This window comes from Medicago sativa, chromosome 1 (assembly GCF_051527215.1).
Source record: "Medicago sativa cultivar Bolivia chromosome 1, Bolivia_mono, whole genome shotgun sequence".
NCBI lineage: Eukaryota > Viridiplantae > Streptophyta > Magnoliopsida > Fabales > Fabaceae > Medicago > Medicago sativa.
Window position 1 is genome coordinate 38,524,544 of NC_140749.1, and position 23,712 is coordinate 38,548,255.

Genomic DNA, 23,712 nt, shown 5'->3' on the forward strand with positions numbered 1-23,712 from the left:
ACCGTATTAGAATCTGTGCAAACTATAGAAGATAAGGTTTTAAGAGGAAACGACGATGTTCATGTGATACTAATGTCCTACGGGATGCACAGATTTGTGCTTAGAATGTCCAATGCAAGTGTAAATGGACTTGGTAGAAAGTTTTAAGAGCGTGCAAACCTCAAGATTGGTTAATAGATTTTCAGGTGAATCGATGTATATGGTTTCGCTTCTTCATACCAAGTTGGACAAGTTACCCTTGGATTCGGGTGCAAGTAGACTGTGAGAGATAGAAAGGTTTCTTAAGACTCCGAAAAGAGATAATAGATTTGCTGAATCATCAAGATGAGTAACAAAGTAAGAGGCAAAAGTCGCAAGGTGCGGCAAGAAAGATTATGTATGCGTGATAAGATGTATGCATGATAAGATGTGATAGATACAAGTAAGCATTGCAGGGCAAACCTGGATATCAGTAGAACTCCAGTTTAAAGGCAAATCCTGAGTGATTCAGATAGAGAAAAGTTACTTAGATGCAGAGTTCATGCTAAGCAGAGAAGGAATAGATCCGAGACAAGCAATCCTCATATAACAAAAGTTAGTTATAATCACTATGTTCTCAGACAGATCTGTGATTTTGATAAAGATAGTAAGATTGAAGAGACCATATTCAATCATATGCAGAGTAAGAAAGAGGAAGAATTACATGTATTGATAAGGAAAGTATGCTTTGAAACTCTTCGGAGTGAGTTTGATCAGATATTGTATAACAAAAACCAAAGGAGGCAGATTATAGTTGCGATGATTGTAGATGATTTCTAAATTTCGAGGACGAAATTTTTTTAAGGGGGGTAGAGTGTAATATCCCGCTTATCAGTATCGGAATATTATTAGTCAAGCGTGCCAGAGGAAGAAAGTTTATGAAAAGTAAGTTGACGCAAATATTTATTATGTGATGTCAACTTAATACAAGTTAAGCATCAGTGTCGGATTTAACACGCCTGAGGCAAGGGTATTTTGGTAATTGCACGAAAAAGGATATTTATTGGATTTTGGCACCAAAATATCACATTTTCCATCTTCCTTCTCTCTCTAGGTTTTTGGGTAAAGAATTCTCTCCTCCTTCTCTCTAGATATGCGCCCCTCCTTCCCTCTCCAATCCATCCAAGGCTTTCCAAATCATGCAATTGGTAACCAAACAAGAATCATAGAAGCTTCAAGGACAAGAAACAACAAAGAGAAAGGATTGAGCAAAGATTCTTGGCTTAGGGTTTGAAGTTGGGAAAGCTTGGAACTTGAGGAATCACAAGGAATATGTTAGGTGAGTTCTTAGATAGAACCCACCATTGGGATTATGTGTTTAATTGCAAGCAAATCATGATTTTAGTTAAGTTTAGAGAAAAATGATTTTTAGTACCCTAGCCTTGATCTAGTCTTGTACATGTTAATATTGCCATGAAAGATGTTTTATAAGGTATATATATGTTGCTGGATGTTTTGGTGCATTGCAGGAACCATTGGAATGAGTTTTGGGTCAAAAATTGGAAATTTGGTACCACAGACCCGAAGAGCTACGGTGTTAGCGAAATCTACGCTAATAGCGAAATTCACAGGATGAGCCACGCCCCAGCTGAGCTATTAGCGCAGCTCTCTGGACTTGGCCAACTTGCTTTGGCCTGTTGGCCCAGTTCAAGGTCTGTGGTGCATTCCGAAGCTTTTCTTTCGATGTTTTACAACTATTTAACCCCAAAACAACATCTAAGCAATGCACATAACATCAAATGATTCTTGAAATGAAAATCATGGCAATCTTAACATGAATGGCAAGAGTGATTCAAGAGAGATTAGCCGAATTACTCGGGTAACAAAGAACTAGGCATGGGATGAAAGTAGAGCCTTGACATAGCTTGTCAAGAACTAGAATGGTTAGTAAAGAATAGAATGCTAGGCATGAGTAGTATGCTTGATTAGATGCGAAGTGATATAGAGTATTCTCTTCGTATAGAAACTAGAGTGCCATACGAGTGTGGCCAGACGTGAATTGATTAGACATCTCTTCACATAGCAAGTTAAGCAAGCATATAGTTTACCTCTAGTCGGATCGTATAGGCATCCGAGGTAAAAGAGATAGCATTTATAGATTTAATACTCATGCATATATATAGACCAAGACTTTTAAGTTAAAGGTGCTATGTCTCTTGTGTCCACACTAGGTTGGCTCAAGGGGTTTCCATTAGGTGAAACGGGGTTAGCCGTAAGGAACCCGCATGTCACTTAGTAAGCAAGATGTAGTGGTCGTGTCTCTTGTGTCCACACTAGGTTGGTTCAAGGGGTTTCCATTAGGAGAAACGGGGTTAGCCGTAAGGATCCCGCACGTCACTGCAGGATGTCCGTTGGTTATACCTTAGATAGGTTTCCATCGGATAGATAGGGATTGCGCTCGGGGTTACTCCACTCGGGGCTTTCCGTAAATTGAACTGAGATAATGCTTGTTTGTTAAACGCTAACTTATGAATGAATCTGACTGTGCATATTTATTAGACATATTTATGTTATGTCATAGAGCCTTGATGTAGATCGTCGAGAATTAGTAGAGCCTTGACGTAGATCGTCAAGAATAGTAGAACATAGACGTAGATCGTCTAAACTAGTATGATAGCAAGATAAGATACGTTGTTAGAAACATCGTATTTTGCATTAGAGCAAATAGAGAAAGATATGCCGATGACGATCTTAGGTTTCCCCTAATCATCCGGTTTAGAACCGTGTCATGATTATGTTAGAATTAGGCCTCGATACGTAGAGCGTATTCTTGGCGTTGCGGTTTTAGATTCCCCTTGACCGCCATGACACGTATAGGAAGTGAATCCTATAACAAGTGAGATAAGACTATGACGGCCCTAGTATGCATGACCGTCAGGTTGAATTTTAGACACGTGGTGGCCGTAGGTTTCCCCTGAGGTTGCCTATAGCCTAGGATTTAGGGGAACTCACTGAGACATTATGTCTCATCCCAATCCTTATTTGTTTCAGATAAACAGGTTGGATTAGCAAGCTAGTAGCCGAATGGATGATGCGACAAGTGTTCGTTCGTACCGCTGCAGGACGATGTGGATATTCAAGGATGCATCTATTATACTTTAGAAAGTTGAGCTGTATTACTACGTACGAACGCATTTGGTTGTATATGTATTCATTCGTAGTTGTATTGTTGTAAAATTTTAATGTATCCAGTACTAAACTAATACACATGCTATACTTTCTAGATACGTCTAGTATGGGTGTTACAGACGCAGCCGCACCACTCAGTCTCACAAACCCTAATTTCCTATCTCTTTCTACTTTTTCGGATCAAACAACAAAATTATACAAAGCTATTTCAAGAACATGAAGAACACTGACCTCATCAATTTTCCAGTAACACATCCATTTTCTACCTAACATTCAAAACACAATTCCATTTTCACAAAATCATTCATCATTAAACAAATACAAAAACCATATCATTCAAATTGTTCAAATCTAACACTGTTCATCGCAAATCTCATCTAGCCAACATCATTTCTTCACAACATCAACATAATTCGAAAATATGTTGAATGAACATACAACATCACAAGAGGCTGAATCTGAACCATATTAACATCACTATATCCAAACGCAAGATTTGAAGATCAACAACAATGAAGAAGGAGCTCGGATTCACACCGAAGTAGAGAAGAAAGAACCGAGTGTCGGATAAACTTCAACATCCAAGTTCTGTTTGATTCCAACCGAGTCCAATTCGACCTCTAACAAGTGAATCCGATCGAAAACGATGGTATAAAGTGTTTTGTTCGTTGTTTTTTTTCCGAATTTAAAAGTTAGATCTAGGCTTTTGTGTTTGGATTTTGAAGATTTTGATTTGAGATTTGAGTTTAGGAGAGAAAAAGAATCATGAAAAGCTAAAAAAAATTTAAAAAGGAGGTGGATACTACCTCCGGATCGGCTGCGCCGCCATAGATTGTCGGCCGACCACCACGCCGGAGTTGATAAACTCATCGGAGAAGAAGACATTGAATTGCAGAGCTTCTCTCTCTAAGATCCATAGAGAGAGAAGTTTGTTTGGTTTTGTGTTGTTTTTTTGGTGAGAGTATCTTTTATACTAGTTTTTTTATTTTAATTTCATGTATGCTGTAGCACTGTGTTATCACGTACCTTCAGGGCTAGGCCGTCCGATCTAAGATCCGACGGCCAGCGATGCATCCTGTGTTGTTAGTATGTGTCTCTTTGCTGGTTTCTTGTTGTGTGCTTTTCTTTTAAACCTTCAGATCTACGATCCGACGGTCGATGTGCATCCTGATTTTGTTCACTGTTTTTTTTCCTTTTTTTTAAAAAACCTCTTGATCTTTGATCTGTGGCTATGATGAACTTGCTGTTGTTTAATCTGGACCCTCTGATCCATCAGACGGCCCAAATTAACTCAGGCTGAGCCAAGTTGCTTTGTTTGCATTTTAATCCTTTATTTATGCCTTATTTACACTCTAGTCCTTCTTTTAAAATTTAAACCTATGTCTTTTAAACTCATAAATTTTTGCACTATGCCTCATGCATTTTTTTAAATACCCTAATCCTTATAACATGCATCTTGTAGTTAATTTTGCTTTGATATTTGTTTTCGAAACTTGCATTTCATGCATTATTTTTGTACATAATGTCATGCATTTTGTTTGGTAATTGTTGTCGTATGTGATGTTCTTTTAAACCTTCTTGGTTCATGATCTAATATTTCGGTATATTTTTATTTTTTGCATCATCTCTAATATAATCTCAAGCATTTTTGCTCCTTCGTTTTGGTTTAAATTTTAAAATCTTTTTCATGCATAGCTCATTCTTGCTTTATTTAGTATATGTGTTTATTGCATTTTTGTGTTCTTACATTCTTTTTATCATTAAGGCTTTATTATTCTTAATTTGTTTAAATTCCCCAATATCTTAGTGTGTATTTTAGGCGTTGATGTAATTTATTTTTGAGCATTTTTATTTGTTGCTTTAGAATGCCGCTAGGATGGTATGTAATAGCTTAGTAATTGCACACACCGACACTTGCACCGACACCATATCACTTTATTTATCGCTTTTATCCCGCTTTACTTTTCAGGTCGTTACGCTAGCTTTCTGTTAGTTTAGAAAAATCTTTTTACCTCAAAAAAAATCAAATAAGCAAAAAGTCAAATTATTTTCTTAATAGACCTTGGATCCAAATCCAAGTTGTTTTCCCTTTTATTTTCTTAATCAAATTCCTAATGAATCTTAATCGAACTTAGACTAAATTTCTCAATTAAAATTGAACCAACTTCACACCATTTTATTCTTCTATACCTTGAGGTCTCGCAACCCTTCTCAAAATCATTTTCAAAAAAATTAAAATCAACCTAACCCACAAAAAATATTTTTGAGAGAGAACTACGGCGGTTTTGATCCCTTTTAAGGGTACGTAGGCAGAGGGTTTATTCCTTCCAAATCGATCAAATAAAAATAACAAAAACTCATACTTCTTCTCCCTCCATTCTTTCACTTAGACTTTAAGCAAGAAATTTTCAAATAAAAAACAATCTAAGCATAAGATAAAGTTAGAAAGAGGTTCCCACGGAGTACCGTGGACGATGTGGGTGCCTAACACCTTCCCTAATCGTAACCGACCCCCGGATCCAAATAAGGGTTTAACTCATTTTCCCTTCCCACGAAAAATCGAGAAAGTCCAAACGATTGAGGGTTCAAAACCAATCAATGGATTGACACCTGAAAATCACGGTCTACAGTAATCATCTTTATTATAATAATATATATTTTTTATGGTTATATATAAACACACTTTTAGGATTGCATTGGGGATATTGATGGTGACGAGATGTAAGCAGTTATCGTGATCGTCATGGAAGGATATCACAAAATGTATTAGCTGCTTGTAATTTTGATTTGGAGTTCATGTACGTTCTTAGAGGTGGGAGGGTTCAACCCATGATTCCAAGTTGCTAAATGATGCTTTGATAAGGAAGAATGGACTAAAAGTGCACCACGGTAAGTAATTAATTTTTAAATTATAATTATGTTTTTTTATTTTCATTTTCATACTTATTTTATATGTATTGTAAATTTAATTAGGTAAATATTTTCTGGTGGATTGCATATTTCCTAATCGACGCAAATTTTTAGCTCCATATCGAGGTGTGCGATGATATCATCTACAAGATTTTGTAGGTCACAGTAATGACCCTGAAAATGAAAAGGACATGCGTCTTTAAGGATTGTGATTGAGAGAATATTTGGTATTTTTAAATCGCGTTTGACAATTTTTAAGTCTGCACCTCCATTTTTGTTTAAGACACAAGCAGAACTTGTGTTGGCATGTGCATCACTTCATAACTTTCTTCGCAAAGAATGTCGTTCCGATTAATTTCCAATTGAACCTTCTAATGAGTCTTCATATTCATCTTCAATGTTAACTATTCACGAAGACAATAATTATGAACTCAATGTTCAAACACAAGAGCAAGAACGAGAAGATGCTAATCTATGGAGGACTAATATAGGTTCAGATATGTGGAGAGATGCTACTTAGGAGAACATGAAGTTATAATATTACAATGTAGAAAATAATCAATCTCTCTGTTTTTTTTACAGAAAAACATTAATCACTTTGTTAGTAAAAGAATTTTCTATTGGTTTTAATTTTCTTTATTCAAACGCAATTTATTTGTTTACTATTTTTATCATTCATTCACGCTTGTAAGTTTGTTCTTTTTCCTCTAAAATTCATTGAATCCTTTGAAATATTAAAATCCCATAAAATCCTTTGAAATCCTTAAAAGTCAGTGTGATAAATCCATTAAAATTTTGAGTGTATAAAGTCTTTTACATAAAAAGTCTTTTAAAATCTCACAGAATCAGTACAATCTCACAAGTCTTTTAAAATCTTAAAGACTTTTTTTTATTAAAATAGTCTTTTAAAATCCTAATCAAGTCATAAGTAGGCTTAAACACTCAGATGTTAGCCTATATTTTTTAAGGGTTATCTTAAATACAGTCAAACCAAAGTTGACCTTGCAATCGAAGAAATGAATAAAGCTCTCCTATTCTCATATACTTGATCGAAGTTGGACTTGCTGGAAATACTCAAGGCGTGTGTTTCAGTTTGACGGACAGGATTGATGAGTCAATAATTAGTAGTTTTAATATAATATTTGATTCCGTTTTATTTTGATTTAAGTTTATTTTATTTAAATATTATTTCCTTTTAGAACTATTTTACTTCAATTGCAAATTATTATATTTCAGGAACGAATATTTGATAGATTGAGTCTTGGAGCAAAAGAAAGAGGATTAGAAGCTGATTCGGAATGAAAATACAAAATATGGGATAAAAATATGTCACTCCCCAAGTCAGAGAGGAGGCACGGCCCATGCCACCAGCAGCACGGCCGTGCCAAGCTTCAGGATACTCTTTTGCCGCTTTGCTTCAGAAACTAGCTGCCTATTTTGACCTAAAAGCCCGTGGTTTCTTGTGGAACATTTTAGTGATTAGTTACTTAGGTTTTAAGTTGACATAGGTCTATAAATTGAGTAGCTAGCTATCACAACAATTCATCCTTAGTTCTTGAAATTCAATAAGTGACAATTGTCTTTCTTAATAAAAGTTCTTTTCATTATTTCTTGGTTATTTACTTTATGATTTTCTTCTTCTTCTTCTTCTCCATGTCTACGATGAACATGAGTGAGTAGACTCTTCTTGTCTTGGGATTGTTGGATAAGTCTGAAGGTGAGAAAAACACAAGAAGGGGGGTTGAATTGTGTTAATTTTTCTTTGTTTTCTCCTAAGCAGAAAACACATCAGAAGCAGATAGAATTCTACTTCCTAAGTGAAGTTCAGGACTAAATGCAGCGGATAAATAGAGAGAGAAAGAAGAAAGACATAAAGCAATTATACAGGTTCCTTCCACAAACCGGAAGTAGTCATGTTCCCCTTGCACTTCCAAGGAGAGTTCACTAAAATGTAATATCTGATTACAACTGCTCACTTCCAAACTTAGCAAGAGACTTCAAATTACTCAAGCACAACTGCAAGAGATTTCCAATGCTCCTGAACACAATCAAGAGACTTCTAATGCTCAAGCACAACTGCAAGAGACTTCAAATTCAAACAGAATTACTAAGAAAAATGTTTGAGGTTGAACACTTGATATACAATCAGTGGTGTTCACAATACAAATCAAATACAGACTCTTAAGACTCTAGAATTTCTAAGATATGAACTTTGAGAAAGAAATTCTAAGTGAACTTTTGAATGCAGAACAATTTTAGCAAAGTTTTGGCACTTGTAAATTGTTGTTGAGTCCTTGCCAATCTCTAAGTCTTCACTCCTTTATATAGAGGTGTGAAAGAGACGTTGTGAATTTCTAGCACATCAAAATAGAGTCGTTTGAAGCTTTGATCAATCACCAATGATCATTTGCCTAATATGGTTATTGTCCTATAAAGGATCAATTTCAAATCCATTCCAATTGTGAAGGAACATCGTTGCAGGCAGAGCTATTTTTCTTGTCTTGTAACAGAGACAAAAACAGAGTAGTGGAGGTAGTGGTTGTACACTTCGTACAATTGTACTTTGTCAACGCTCTTCAAAGAACAAGCATCCAATGCTTTCAAATCCTTTCAAAATAGCCGTTGCTTCACTCTTCTAGTCTTCTACAATTCTTAGACGAGATTAAATCCATTGAACAACCTTTGAAGCTTAAGTCTTGCATCTCCTGATGAACTTCAGCTTCTGGTGATCTTCAGCTTCTGAAGAGATACTTCTGATGAACTTGCTTCTGATGACATCATCACTTTAGGAGCGCTAATCTTCAGGAGCACTTTTCTTCAGATGCTTCAAGCTTCCTTTTTGTTGATTCTATTGCTCTCTTTTGTTCTTTCAAAACCTAATAAAGATGTCAAATTTTTTGTCTATGGTCATGTACACTTGAACAAATATTAGCATATCCAATTAACAATTTTTAATACCTTGCTATCATCAAAACTCTCAAAGGCTAATGTTAAACACATTTTGTTCCAACAAAGTCTAATGACATAATCCTAATCAAACCAAGCCTTAAACCCTAATTTTATGTAACCCTAATTCCTAATCTAAATTCACAGTAATCACATGAATTAACAATTATCAAACTCATGAAGCGAAAGTGGTGGGTTAGTAATTGTTAACTCATCATCTCAAAAATCAATTTATCAAGCGAAAGTGGAAGTTTTGATATTGGAACAAGTGAATTTAGACAAGGATTGTGAAACATGAAAATAGTCTAGCAAACCTTTAGACATATAAAGTTTCGAACTTCAAGGATTCTAATAGCGATCAACCATGAAAATAGGCGTGGTTGCTAGAGGAACACACTCACTGAGACCGAAAGGAGATGTGATAGGCTAAAGAGAAACTTGTCTTTAGAAATTAGGTCTAACATAATGTTCTAGGTTTAAAGGTTTGATTTGTGAAGGGTTTGTCACCATGATGGACCAATAATCCCAAGGCTCTCTTTTTATTATTATTATTTTTAAACGTTAAAAACTCCAACTTTTCAACTTAAACCTTTTCTAATCATCAACTAAAGTTAATTGAATTGAACAACTCCCCGTTGGAACGATACTCTCTTTTTACTACTTCGGTAGAACCGTGTGTAACACCCTATTTCTATTAAGCGGTAAAACGCGCGAATACATCAGACATATTCTAGAAATAGATGCTACGTCTTCGAATAAACCACAAAACAGACATGCATAAAGATCATGTTATACCACATAGCAGTGGAATAATATATAAGTCATAAACAATCTCTGGATCTCCAAACTAAATACAAATGTATCATCCAAATCTCAAATAACTGAATATCTCAACAACTCCGAAATACAAAGTCAAATGAACAACATGCAAAGACTATCCTAGATCAGAGCCCTAATCTAGACACTTGCATGAAAAAGAGGAACTCCACTCCTCGGCATCAACAAGCAACAACTAAGCGTCCTGCACGCCGTCTACCCATCCATACAGAGAGGTAGGCGGTCCACCACAGACCACTGAGGGTTAGCATTACATCATCATAATCCATAAAAGATTTAAACAAGAACATTGGAAATGAAAGATATATTCAAGAATACAAAATAACAAATCATACATGTATTCACAGGTATTCATGATTCTCATACCATTCAAACCATTCCATATCATCATTCCAAGTTCATATCAACAAGTGTATCATACACGTATCACATATACATAACCCTCCCTCCTAGAACACTAGCATCACATGATCATTATTATCCCCCATCACTTACATTTCAAGCTATCACATTATTATCATAGCATAGCATGCATATTCAACCTCTAATCAAGTCATCAACAAAAGTTCATCATTTATCAACATCAACCAATGAAAACATTACTCACTTCATTACTCATCTAGTATGCTTATCTCAACAAGTACAATTCATCATATCAAAGTTATAAGCAAGCCATCATCATTATCAAAGAACATCACCACATCATATATATATATATATATATATATATATATATATATATATATATATATATATATACACATATACAAATCTCACCTCATCATTATTATTAAAATAACCATCATCAATTGATTCACCAAGTGTATAAGCACAAACAATTAAGACATGCAATTAGAGCATAATACAATTATTCACAACCCTCCACAATATTCACCAATGTACATATACACCAATCCACATAATCACAACATTCACCAAATTTCACCAACACACAAATTCACCAAGTCACCTATTCAATTATGACACGACTCATCAATTAATCAAATGCATATGATGCTCTAGACTCTTCTCTAGATGCATGTGGTACCAAACTCCTCCAAGGTCGTCACCTTATGATGCAACAAAAACATCATTATCAACGGCTATAATCAACGGCAATATGGATACAAGTACCCGATCAACGGCAATATGGATATAACATCCGACACGACATATGATGCATGAACATATGACTCAATCCACTATGCATATGTTCACCACAAATCAACGGCTATATTCAACGGCTATAAACAACGACAATAATCAACGGCAATAATCAACGGAATTAATCAACGGCAATAATCAACGGCAATATCAATATTTAGCTTTATCATAAAGTTCAACAACTCCATTCAATACAACATATGATAACAAACATCATATTCATCACTTAGCAATCAACCATACATCTTCTTACAATCATATCAAACTATCCATAATGGATTCATAAAGCAATCGACTCTTAAAACCATTTTCATCAAAGTTCGTCTCCAAAAATCACAACATTGAAAATAATTGAGTCATCTAACCAAAACCAAGTAAACAAGTTCCAATGCCTCAACTAAGCATACCTCTAGGCCACATATGAGTGCAGTAGAGGATACCTTGGCGTTTCACCGGCCAAATACGACGAATTCATAAAAATCACAAAGTTCATCTCACTTTTCACAAAAATTTCCATTTTCAAAACAAAACAAGTTAGATCCATCACCTCATAGGTTAAATGCCATTAAACACCTTAATTGAACTCATAAAACATAAGTTATTTCTTTCATAAAAGTACCCCTAGATGATTAGAGAGAAGTCCCTATACTTAGGAATAAGTTTGGAAACGATTGGATTGAAGACAAATGCATTTTTGAGGTTTCTGGGCTGTTAAAATCGCTTCATGATCCGTAAGATCGCTTCACGATTTTCACAGCATCAGACTGTGCAGATAAATTTGATGTTGCTGTCAAAATCGCCTCATGATTCGCGAAATCGCTTCATGATTATGACAGCAACAGTTTATGCAGAAATCAACTTTCAAATACGAATTTTCTCAAATAATTGCTATTAAGTCACATAATCCCACTCCAATACTTCCCCATCATTTCCAAAACTTAACCCATTATCAAACCCCTTATAACCACCACTTAAAAAACTTGAAAAATCATTTCTCATTCCAAAATCACTTAACTAGCTCTTCACATAAAAACCTAAGTTTCTTCCCAAAACTTTTCACAACCAAATCTTATAACTAAAAACAGAATTTCATTAAACTTATACCAACACAACAACATCAACATTTCACCTTAATTCATCAAGAATCACAATCCACAATGAATAACTCATTTTCATCAAACTCTTAAAACAACAAGTTCATTAAATGGAACACTCATGGCATAATTAACAACATCAAAATCTCTTCATCAATTCATCAATCTTGGTACCCAAAGCACCAATTCAATAACAACATGTTCCAAGTCAATAACAACAACTAATGAACACAAATTCATGCACAATTCAACACCACAACTTCAATTCTCATCAAACTTGCTCAAGAACACAAAGCACCAACAACTATGCATTTAAACATGTTAATTCACATACTAACATACAATTATCACATAAATCATGTTCTCAAACATAACAACAACAATTATGCACGAATTTTACAACAATTAGGTTCAATTCATCAATTTAACAAAAATGGGTAAAGAAAAAAAAAAGATGAATTATGGTTGAAACCTAACCCTCTTACCTCTAGCACCAAGATTCTCTAACCCAAGCTTCAATTTAGCTCCTAGATGATGAATCCCCTCCTCAAGCTATAACCCTTGATCTTGTTCTTCCCTCTAGCCTCTATCTCTTCTCTTCTCAATGAAAATGAAATGGAAATGTTTGTAACCCTATCTCTTCTCACTAACATTAGTTTATAAAGGCTCACTTAATGGGCTTATCTCACAAACCTTAATGGGCCTAACCCATTTCTAATTCAACCTCAAAAATGTTACTACTCACTTACCGATAAAATATAACACTAACGGTCACTTAACGGTAATTAAAATAATTACTACACCCTCTCTAGTAAATTGGTAAAATAATAACTTCCACTAAACACTAAAAAAATAACTTTCTGCAAAATTACAAAATTGCCACTGCCCTCAAAATGACCAAAATGCCCCTAAGTCCAAAATGACTAAAATACCCTTCTAACACCGAATTCTACGATTCCCAACCAAAAATACACACAGAGGTAAATAATCACGTAAGAGCACATATAACACACATAAATAAATAATAAAATAAAACTAGCGAAAATCGGGCTGTTACACCGTGCACCTGCGGTTTTATCCCATCAAGTTTTTGGCGCCGCTGCCGGGGAGTTAACTAATTTGATTAACTTTTTCTTAGTGATTAGAATTTTTCTTTTTTCTTCTTCTCTTACTACTTCCTTCTTTCTTTTACCGTTAACTTCTTGGGTTCTTAATTTTTTATGCGAAGAACTAAAAGTCTTGGAGAAGTCATTCCCGAGATCGAAAGATATTTGCATAAGAAAAAGAGAGAAGCACGAAATAATATCGCTATGGCTGAACGCACTCTCAAAGAGTATGCAACATCATCTACGGATGAGCCACATGCTATTATTGTGTACCCGACGGTTGAGGGTAACAACTTTGAGATCAAGCCTGCACTACTTAATTTGGTGCATCAAAATCAGTTCTCTGGATCACCCGCTAAGGATCCAAACCTGCATATCTTAACCTTTTTAAGACTCACCAGAACCTTGAAAGCGAATCAAGAAGCCGTAAGGCTGCACCTCTTTCCTTTCTCCTTAAGAGATAGAGCTAGTGCTTGGTTCCATTCATTGGAAGTTGGTTTCATCACTTCATGGGATCAAATGACGCAAGCTTTCCTTGCCCGATTCTTTCCCCCATCTAAAACTGCTAAACTAAGAGACCAAATTACAAGGTTCAATCAAAAAGATGGGAGTCTTTTTATGATGTGTGGGAGCGTTTCAAGGAAATGCTTAGACTTTGTCCCCACCATGGTCTAGAGAAGTGGCTCATAGTCCACACCTTTTATATTGGCTTATCATATGCCACAAAAATGATTGTTGATGCAGCTGCAGGTGGAGATTTAATGAACAAGAACTATACGGAGGTGTACGCTTTAATTGAAGACATGACCCAGAACCACTACCAATGGACTAATGAAAGGGCCATCACTGCTTCTACACCCTCTAAAAAAGAGGCAGGTATATATGAAGTCTCTAACTTTGATCATTTTGCTGCTAAGGTTGATTCACTCACCCAAAAATTTGAAAAATTAAATGTTTGTGCTACCATACCTACCCCTGCATCCCCTCCTTGTGAAATTTGTGGTGTATTTGGTAATATTGGTGTTGATTGCCAGCTAGGAAGTGCTATTAATGGTGTTGAGCAATTAAATTATGCTCAATACAACCATGGAATGAGGAAAAACCAAAACTTTTATAAAAATCCTCAAAATTCCTATGGGCAAGTAGTACCACCTGGCTATGCAAACAACCAGAGAGTCGCTCAGAAATCAAGTTTGGAAATTTAAATGGAAAATTATGTCATGAATCAATCTACACAACTACAAGAGCTCAAAAATCAAACTGGATTTCTGAATGATGCTCTTTCCAAACTCACTACCAAGGTAGACTCTATTGCTAGTCACACTAAAATGCTTGTGACCCCAATCTCGCAAGTGTCCCAACAAGTGGCCACCTCTTCTCAAACACCGGGAGTCTTTCCTTGTCAAACCGAAGCCAACCCCAAAGCTCATGTTAATGCTATTTCTTTTGGGGGTAGTAAGTTAGAAGAGATTATTGCTAAGGCTAAAGACATTGAGGGAGAGAGTGTCAAGCTTTTAGGTGAGAAAACTGTGATAGAAAGTAAGAAACCGCTTGATAAGACCAAAGCTCCTTCCCCATTAAGGCTTGCTAAGCTTAACTTGGAGGCTCAATTCAATAAATTTGTTAACGTACTTAAGAAAATTTGCATTAAAATCCTCTTTGCGGAAGCTTTGTCTCGGATGCCTCTATATGTTAGGTTTTTGAAGGAAATTTTTTCAAAGAAAAAGACCATAAAGCATAATGAGACAATAACTTTGACTAGAGAAAGTAGTGCAATCATTAAGAAGCTGCCTCCAAAGCTTAGAGACCTAGGTAGTTTTGCGATCCCTTGTGTGATCGGGAGTGAGACCATAGATAAAGCCTTGTGTGACTTAGGAGCTAGTGTTAGCTTGTTGCCTTTGTCCCTTTTTAAGAGAATGGGAATAGGAGAATTAAAACCTATCGAGATGACCTTGAAATTAGCTGACCGTTCTATAATCCAACCAGTTGGATTTGTTGAAGACATCCCCGTTAAGATAGAAGGGATATACATCCCAGCTGATTTTATGGTAGTTGACATTGAAGAGGACCATGATTGCCCTATGATTCTAGGAAGACCTTTCCTTGCTACCACGGGAGCTATCGTTGATGTTAAAAATGGTAGGATTATTTTTCAAGTGAGTAATGAGATGGTAGGATTTGAGTTGGAAAATGTTATGAAAGGTCCTGCTCTTTATTCTTGTTGCATGATTAAAGATCATGATGTGAAAGAACGCTTTCTAACGTCATCTACACAATATGATCTCTTTGATCCTTTCTAAGCACACTTTATAACTGTAACAGCCCGATTTTCGCTAGATTTATTTTATTATTTATTTATGTGTGTTATATGTGCTCTTATATGATTATTTGCCTCTGTGTGTATTTTTGGTCGGGAATTGTAGAATTTGGTGTTGAAAGGGTATTTTAGTCATTTTGGACTCAAGGGTATTTTGGTCATTTTATGAGCAAGGGTAATTTTGTAATTTTGATGAGGATAATTTTTAGAGCTTAGTGAGATTAGTGTTATTTTACTAAGTTGCTAGAGAGAGTGCAGTAATTATTTAATTACCGGTAAGTGACCGTTAGTATTACATTTTACCGTTAAGTGACTAGTAACATTTTGGATTAGAATAGAAATGGGTTAGGCCCATTAAGGAGTTGTGAGTTGAGCCCAATTAAGTAAAGCCTACTTAAACACTAGTGTTAGTAGAGAAATAAGGTTTTACCAACATTTGACATTTGGGAGAAGAGGTAGAAAGAGAAAGAGCAAGAGAAGAGAAAGGGTTGAAGAAAGAGAGCTAGAGAGAGCTAAAGGGAGGTAGAATTCAAGGGGATTGGAGCTAAAGTGAAGCCCTAGCTTGAGTTTGTGAAGAATTAAGATATGGGGGTTAGTCTTTGATCATAATCACTTAGTTGTAGCTTCTATCCTAATTTCTACATAAGTGCTTATTTGAAAAATTGATTATCTGTGAGATTAATTGTGAAATTCGTGCTTATGTTGTGATGCAATGTTTGGGTATGTAAAATGAATGTTAATTGAGTTGTTAATGATGAAATTGCAAGCTTAAAACATATACATATGTATGCTTTATGTTTTACCCAAAAATTAATGATATGAGATGTTGTTGTTGATGAATTGTGATGAATTCATGATTAGTTGTTGTTGTTGATGTTGTGAGATGTTGTTGTTGATGAATGGAACCTTGGGTGATCTTAACCTTTGAGTTTGTGATGATTATGTTGTTATTTTTGAAGTTTTATGAAAATGGGTAAAATAATGAATTTTGTTAGGAGAATGTTTTGGGTTAAATTTTATATCAATTTGAGTGTCTTTTCATGTTTGAAAATGTTTGGACAAACTTTGGGATCAAATTTGGGCATTGGGAAGTCAAAATTGGGGTTTTAGGATGAAAATGGAGTTTTTCCCGAGAGTTTACTGTCACAACTCGCCACCGCGCTTGCGAGGCGAGTTGGACACGAGCAAGGAGGGCTCCCTGGAGCTTACTCGCCTCGCGAGTAAAGCTACTCGCAATGGCGAGTTACATAGGGCAGCACCCCCCTGTTTCGCGTTCTTGTATCTTTTTTCCTCATTTCTGTTTTGATTTGGTTTTTGGTGTAAACGTGGAAGTTGTAGATATTCTTTTTATCTTTCTAATGGCGTTGGTTTGGCTTGAAAATGATTCTTGGATTTTATGTTATGAGGAAAACACTCTAAGGATGTCTTAGAGAAATTTTACGAAAACTACGCATAACCACTTTTAAGCCAATCCAAACCTTGTGGATTGTTTCCTATTTTAAAACTTGTGTTCTATAAGTTCAATTATGGTTTTCAAACTATGATGTGTTGGGTCTAACTTGTTTTGCTTCGAAAATGGGAAAATTCTTGAAAATGTTCGGTGAGACGAACTTTGTGATTTTTATGATTTCGTCGTTTTTGGCTGGTGAAACGCCAAGGTATCCTCTACTACACTCATATGTGGCCTTGGGGTATGCTTAGTTGAGGCATTGGAACCTGTTTACTTGGTTTTGGCCTAATTGCTCAATTATTTTTAAGTTGTGAACTTGAGAGATGAACTTTGTTGGAAATGGTTCTTTTAAACCAATTACCTTGTAAAACTTTCATGAATGGTTTTATATGATTAGTTGATGTTATGTGGATGATTGTTGAAGGTTGAATATAATGTTTATCATGAAAGGTTGTGTTGTTCCATTCGACTTAAGTTATGTGAAGGTTATGGAAATGTTATGATATATTGTGAGTGGTTGTTGAATCATGATATCTTAGTTGAAATATGATTGATTGATTGTGTGGACGTGAATGCTTGATAATGCAATTGTTGTGGAGTTGATTAATGTAAATGGAGATGGACTTTTACATTGATGTTGGTGATATAATTGTTGGAGTTTTTGCATTATTGGGTCTTTACTTGTACGTCCATGCATCATAATCATATTGAGTCATATGTTGAAATGTAAAGGAGATGGACTTTACATAGGTGAATTGTAAGAGGGGATGGACTCTTGCATATGATGTTTTTGTTGCATCATGGGTGACAACCTTAAGGAGATTTGGTACCACATGCATATATGTGTCGAGTATAGGCGCATTGCATAATGAAATGTTATCTTGTTGTGATATGTGGAAGATGTTTGTGGGTGGTAAGTGTGCTTAATGAATGCTAGTTGTGATAATTGAAGTGTCGTATGATTGGATATCTGAGGATTATTATGTCTATTTATTAATTGTTGATTATGACTAATGTAATGCTTACCCCCAGTGGTTTTTGCCGCCTACCTGTCTGTATGGATGGGTAGACGCTGTGCAGGATTAGTTGCTCGGTGAGTTTGCTTGGTGGATGTTTGGATGGCGGGAGCTTTCTCCGTTGTCGAGTCTTAGTCTAGGACAGGCTCTGATTAGGCTAGTGTCTTGTATCGGTCGTTGATTTGACTTTATTTTCCCTGTGTTTAGGACTTGGAGGATTTATATGTTGGTGTATTTTGACCATGGCATGTATTTGATGAGTTATATGTTTTGGTCTGCTGTGACTGTTGCTATATATTATATATACATGCATGATGTTTTTGGATTTTTGTTGAGATGTAGCATCTATTTCTTGAATATATGGTTATATTCACGTGTTTTATTGCTTTAATAGAAATAGGGCGTTACAAGTTGGTATCAGAGCCGTGGTTAGTCCTTGTCCGGACTAGTATGCGTTGATTTTCCTGTTGTATACGAATGGTAATGAGTTACCTTCGATACTTGTCTGGTGTGCTTTTGTTCTTATCTGTTGGTTGGTTTTGTGTAGAAGTGAGATGGCTGGTGGTAGAGATGATGGAGCGATTGCAGAGGCTTTCACTGCAATGGCTCAGGTGTTGGCTCAGGCTAATGAGCAGGCGACGGTTGGTCATCGTGATCCTAGAGAGGCTGAGGAGCGGAGGCTTGATCGTTTCTTGAGAAACAGTCCCGTTGATGTTCAAGGGTAGGTATGATCCGGATGGAGCTCAGACATGGATGTAAGTCATGGAGACGATCTTTCATGCTATGGTGACTAGTGAGTATCAGAAGGTCCGGTTGGCTACTCATATGCTTGCTGAGGAGGCTGAATATTGGTGGACCAATGCTAATGGAAGGCTTGAGGCTGGTGGAGATGTGACTTGGGCTAGGTTCAAGACTGAGTTTTTGAGGAAGTACTTTCCTCAGGATTTGAGGACCAAGAAGGAAGTAGAGTTCTTGAACTTGAAGCAAGAGAACCGTTCAGTGGCTGAGTATGCTGCAAAGTTTGAAGAGCTTTCGAGGTTTTGTCCGTACATCAATACGGAGGATGCTATGGTTTCCAAGTGTGTGAAGTTTGAGAGCGGTTTGAGGCCCGACATCTATCAGTACATGTGTATCCAGTGTTGCAACAAAAATCTTTTTGATGAATGTTTTAATGATAACAAACCTCGTGGAATAAATAATAAGTTTTATGAATGGTGTTCTACTGATGATTGCACTTGAGTTTTTGTGATAAGAACAGGAATCACATAAGTGGATAAGCTAGAAGCCACCCACATCAATAAGTGCATTATATCTACTCAACAATGAAAGAATGAGTATATCATCAGTTGAAACAACAATATCATATCTGCATGAAGATTCATAGCTCAAGAATCATGATGGAAGAACTTGAATCATGCTGGAAGAACTTACATCACAAGCTACACAAGAATGTGCTTGAATTTATGTGACAAAACTCACATTGATTTTTGTGCTATATGATTTGAAGATCCTCCATGGGTAAACAAGATAAAAGGAAATATGCATACAAGTTAGGAAGATTCTCAGAACCTCCTCAAAGTATCACACTTCCAAAGCTTCTAAGGATAAGAAGTTCAAAGTTCAAAATATTCATATGAATAGAGTTCAGAATGTTCATATGAATGGAGTTCATAATGATCATGAACATAAACCAGAATATTTCTAGAAATCATAAAGGATTATTTCATGGATAAACAAGAATATTTAAAGTCATCGGTTCAAGCGATATTGAACTAGATGCAAAGAAATATTCTGTTGGACTTCAAAGAAAGAATCATATTGTTTGTCAAAACAAATGATCTCTCCGTTATATGCTTCAAGAAGTTTTTGAAGGGAATAAAGAAACAACCTTCATAAGGTTCAAAGTGTTGAAGAACATTAGTATGTTTATGAACATCAGAAAGTTCAGCATAAAGTACAACCGTCAAAAAGGAAGGAACCCAGAAGAAACACTCTGAAGTTCATATGTATGAACCCAGAAGGAGTTCAGAAGGTTGTTTAGAAGGTTGCTCAGAAGGTTCATTAGAGCAAACTCATAAATCAATATCCACACCAAGAACATGCAAGAACAGATGTGACATGAACATATCTTATGCATACAATGATTTTAACTTTGGATCAAGAAATCATTAAAGGCATCTATGGTGATTAAAGGATTAATGGACTTGGATAGTTCTTGGTATGTGTGTGTTCATGAGTGATTAACTAAGACACAAACAAATTATAAATCAAACCAAGAATCAAGTTATCAAAGAACATGAAAACTTATGAACTCAGTCAGAGTTCAGAAGGTTAGTCAGAGTTTAGAAAGTTAAAAGAGTTCAGAAGGTTGGACAGAGTTCAGAAGGTTGTTCATGATGAACATCAAGAACCAAGCCCAGATATTCATGAACAAAATGAAGAACATGCAAGGTCTACGTGACTTAAATAAAAGCCCAGTAAAGTACAATGACTAATATCAATCAAGGAATAAAGGCATTTAATTGATTAAAGTCAAAGAGGGCATCTTCAATGTTCATTCAAGACTATGAACATTTGAAGTACAAAACATTAGGAATATTCCATCAAGAATATCATCCTAGATGTTTTCCAAGCTGCACTTCATAAATGTTTCACTATTAGGATTTGATTACATCAAATGAAAGTCTTACAAATCATCCTAAGTGAAACAAAAAGGAACATTCTGAAGTCCCTTGAGTTCAGAAAGTTCGATCTTGCTCCATGCTTTTTCTGACATGAACAGTACAGTTGTTGGAAAGAAAAAGGCAAAGCCAAAAGCAAGATCAAGTCTGAGTCAACAAGATTTCGACACATAAGGGAGTTGGTACTGTACAAAGCAAACCAAATCCCCTAAAGCATGGAATGAAAGTGACAGCTCCACTTTTTGATATCCTGCACATGTTCCAAGACAGATTTCAAAGAAGATCCGACCCTTGAACATTCTGAAGTCGTACAAAGGAAATCTTCATAGTACAACCCAGAAATTCATGTGATATTCATCTGCAACAGCCCAGATACATATCTGACCATCCATCCACATGAACCCAGATGAAGATCATGATGAACACAACAACATTCTGAAGTATTCTCAAGAACACAACAACATTCTGAAGTATTCTCAAGAACACAGTAACATTCTGAAGTATATCAGTTTTGCCCAGAATTCAAGTGTAAGTTGGTGGGTCCCAGGACACGTGGCACAAGACCAGTGGACACTCTCCAACGGCTACAAAGGTTCAAGAAACTCTATAAATAGAGATCAAGACCTCAGCATAACATGCACCATTGCAAAGCAACAAGAAAAACAACATGAACATTGTTGTGAAGCTTTAGCAAAAAATTGATCATCATAAAGATTCCAAGAAGTCTTTTTAAGTGTAAATCAATTCTCTTTCTCTTATCTTTTCAAAGATAAGTTCTTCTTCTTCTTCTGTTTGTTTCACAAACATTCAAACTCCAAACATCTTGTAAAGTCTCATCTAGCTTTAGGGATACTAAAGTGTTAGTTTGAGTTGAAGGTGTAAAAGTCTAAGTGGGTAACTTAGCAAGAAGAAAAGAAAGTCTCATCTAGCTTTAGGGGTACTAAAGTGTTAGTTTGAGCAAAAGGTGCAAAAGTCTAAGTGGGTAACTTAGCAAGAAGAAAAGAAAGTCTCATCTAGCTTTAGGGGTACTAAAGTGTTAGTTTGAGCAAAAGGTGCAAAAGTCTAAGTGGGTAACTTAGCAAGAAAGTGCAAGCCTGCTGAGGCTAAGAGAATACAGTTGATGTAATTGTTCAGGTGAACAAGATTGTAAAGTGCAGGATTTGAGAGGTTATCTCAAACATCATAGTGGAAACTCTCACAAGATTGTGAAGAGTGGACTAACCCAAATTGGGGGAACCACTATAAATTTCTGTGTGTTCTTTCTCTTCCCTATACTCTTTATTTACAGTATACACATCACACACAAACACATTTATTTATTTATTTAAACTGTTTTTGTACTAACACTTCAAAATGTTCTGAAGTCAGTCTCCAAACTTAACCATTCCAAGTTCACAACTTGAGAATCAATTTTAAGTTACAGGTTTAATTTTAAAAGGGTCACAATTCAAACCCCCCTTCCTTGTGACTATTATATCCACTTCAATTGGCATCAGAGCCTGCCTCTATGGTTTGAGCACTTAACAGTGTATGAGAAAAAGATCCAGAAGGAAGTGATGTCAAAACCTGCAAATCAAAGTGCATGTCACATATGCAACAATGTGGGATACTTCAAAACCCAATGCCCTCTGAAGAAGAAGATGCAAAGATGGCAACCAGAGATGATTTTGAAGAAAAAGAAGAAATCAACACATGAGTAAAGAAACACAAGAAGTGAAGAGGTAAGAAATTCTAATCTTTATCTTTTATATAAAGTGTTTAATAATATCTCATATGACTCATGCATTGTATCTTAAAAGTATGAACTTTTAAAATAATAACTTTTCTTGTATAAAGAAAGAAAATGTGAAACTACTAATCCTGAATGATATATATCTTAAAACCATTCAAAAATTGTAGCACTCTCATTTTAAAATATTTGAGAAACATAAGATCCTCAATGAACAAAAATTTGTAAGATTTAGAAAAGTCTGAATTTTTGAAACAAAATGTTATTTTGAAAAGGGAAGTAATATTTTGAAAAAGGACATAACCAACTTTCTAAAGTCTGTTAAACCTTTCAAAAATGTTGGTTTAGGATTCATAACCTATCACAAACAAAAGTGAGAAGGAAATTGAAAAATGTTCATTTTGAAAAAGAATTTAAAATTCTGAACCTGTATGTTTCTTTTTAAAAAGAAACTTGAGAAAAATCCTCATTTCAAAAAGACATTATATCCTAAAATAGAATGAGATCAAAAGGTTGAGATTGGTAAAATATAGTTTTCTTGTTTCAACAAATCTGATCATCTTAAATCAGAATGTGGTCATAAGAAAGAATCTCTCAAGAAGAGAAACACTAACCTCCAAGGACCCAAAGTAATACGGGTACCAAGAGCTTTACCAATTTGTGATGCAGGAATGTCTTCTAAATTTCTAGGAAAAGCTTGATTCATGGACAAATTATGTTCAAGAAATATGTGGAGATCAAAATGATGAAGATTCTGAAACTTCTCAAGATGATGTTGAGTTGTTCTAGAACAATGGAACAATTTAAAATGAGTTCAAGTCAAAGAACCAAAACTTCATTTATTTGCACACCTCTAAGAAGTTATCATCTATCATCACCTAAACATGAACCACAACCTATCCTAGAATACACCAAACCTGATCATGATTCCACAAATCTTAAAGATGTCCCTAAAATCTTCCATAACATGATTAGGCACACTTTACTCCCTAGATATGGAATCTTTGATGTTGATACTGATTTATGTATCATCTCATGACCAAAACAAAACTCAACATCTGCTTCATAATCCTTCAATACATGATTGATTCTTGTTTGGCTGTCAAACAAAAAGTTGTTGAGTTTCCATATGGGATCCATATGACTCCCATCTTTAAGGTTGCACAAGTATCCCTAGAAGGTGAAGAAAGTAAATACACCTTCATGAGATTCACAACCAAAACCTTAGGACAACTTCACATCACCACTTCAAACATGCCAACTCCTCCAACTTCAGGAACATCTGGATCTGTGAAAAGATATGCAGATCAGAAAG

At 35.6% G+C, this 23,712-nt stretch overlaps 2 protein-coding genes, 1 long non-coding RNA gene and 1 other non-coding gene across 4 annotated transcripts; 3 read left to right on the forward strand and 1 right to left on the reverse strand.

Moving 5' to 3' along the window:
- Positions 1 to 5,551: 5,551 nt before the first annotated feature.
- On the forward strand, positions 5,552 to 6,735 carry LOC146954827 (uncharacterized). The gene is made up of 2 exons (XR_015015241.1): positions 5,552 to 6,036; positions 6,121 to 6,735. It is a non-coding gene; the product is annotated as an uncharacterized LOC146954827 (long non-coding RNA).
- A 6,673-nt stretch (positions 6,736 to 13,408) lies between these two features.
- Positions 13,409 to 13,879, forward strand: LOC146954828 (uncharacterized). Its single transcript, XM_085746200.1, has one exon. It carries the CDS (start codon positions 13,409 to 13,411, stop codon positions 13,877 to 13,879), a length of 471 nt encoding a protein of 156 aa, XP_085602326.1.
- LOC146954829 (small nucleolar RNA R71) lies at positions 13,772 to 13,877 on the reverse strand. The gene has a single exon (XR_015025169.1). It is a non-coding gene; the product is annotated as a small nucleolar RNA R71 (small nucleolar RNA).
- A 530-nt stretch (positions 13,880 to 14,409) lies between the features above and the next one.
- LOC146954830 (uncharacterized) lies at positions 14,410 to 22,368 on the forward strand. The gene is made up of 3 exons (XM_085746211.1): positions 14,410 to 14,900; positions 14,967 to 15,360; positions 22,165 to 22,368. Exons 1-3 carry the CDS (start codon positions 14,410 to 14,412, stop codon positions 22,366 to 22,368), a joined length of 1,089 nt encoding a protein of 362 aa, XP_085602337.1.
- Positions 22,369 to 23,712: the final 1,344 nt, after the last annotated feature.

Excerpts from the sequence above, each read along its gene's own strand:
- LOC146954828 (XM_085746200.1), top strand. The coding sequence starts at position 13,409 with ATGGCTGAACGCACTCTCAAAGAGTATGCAACATCATCTACGGATGAG.
- LOC146954830 (XM_085746211.1), top strand. The coding sequence starts at position 14,410 with ATGGAAAATTATGTCATGAATCAATCTACACAACTACAAGAGCTCAAA. Across the intron at positions 14,901-14,966 it reads CGGATGCCTCTATATGTTAG|AGAAAGTAGTGCAATCATTA; the intron begins GTTTTTGAAGGA and ends AACTTTGACTAG. Across the intron at positions 15,361-22,164 it reads ATGGTAGGATTATTTTTCAA|AGCCTGCCTCTATGGTTTGA; the intron begins GTGAGTAATGAG and ends AATTGGCATCAG.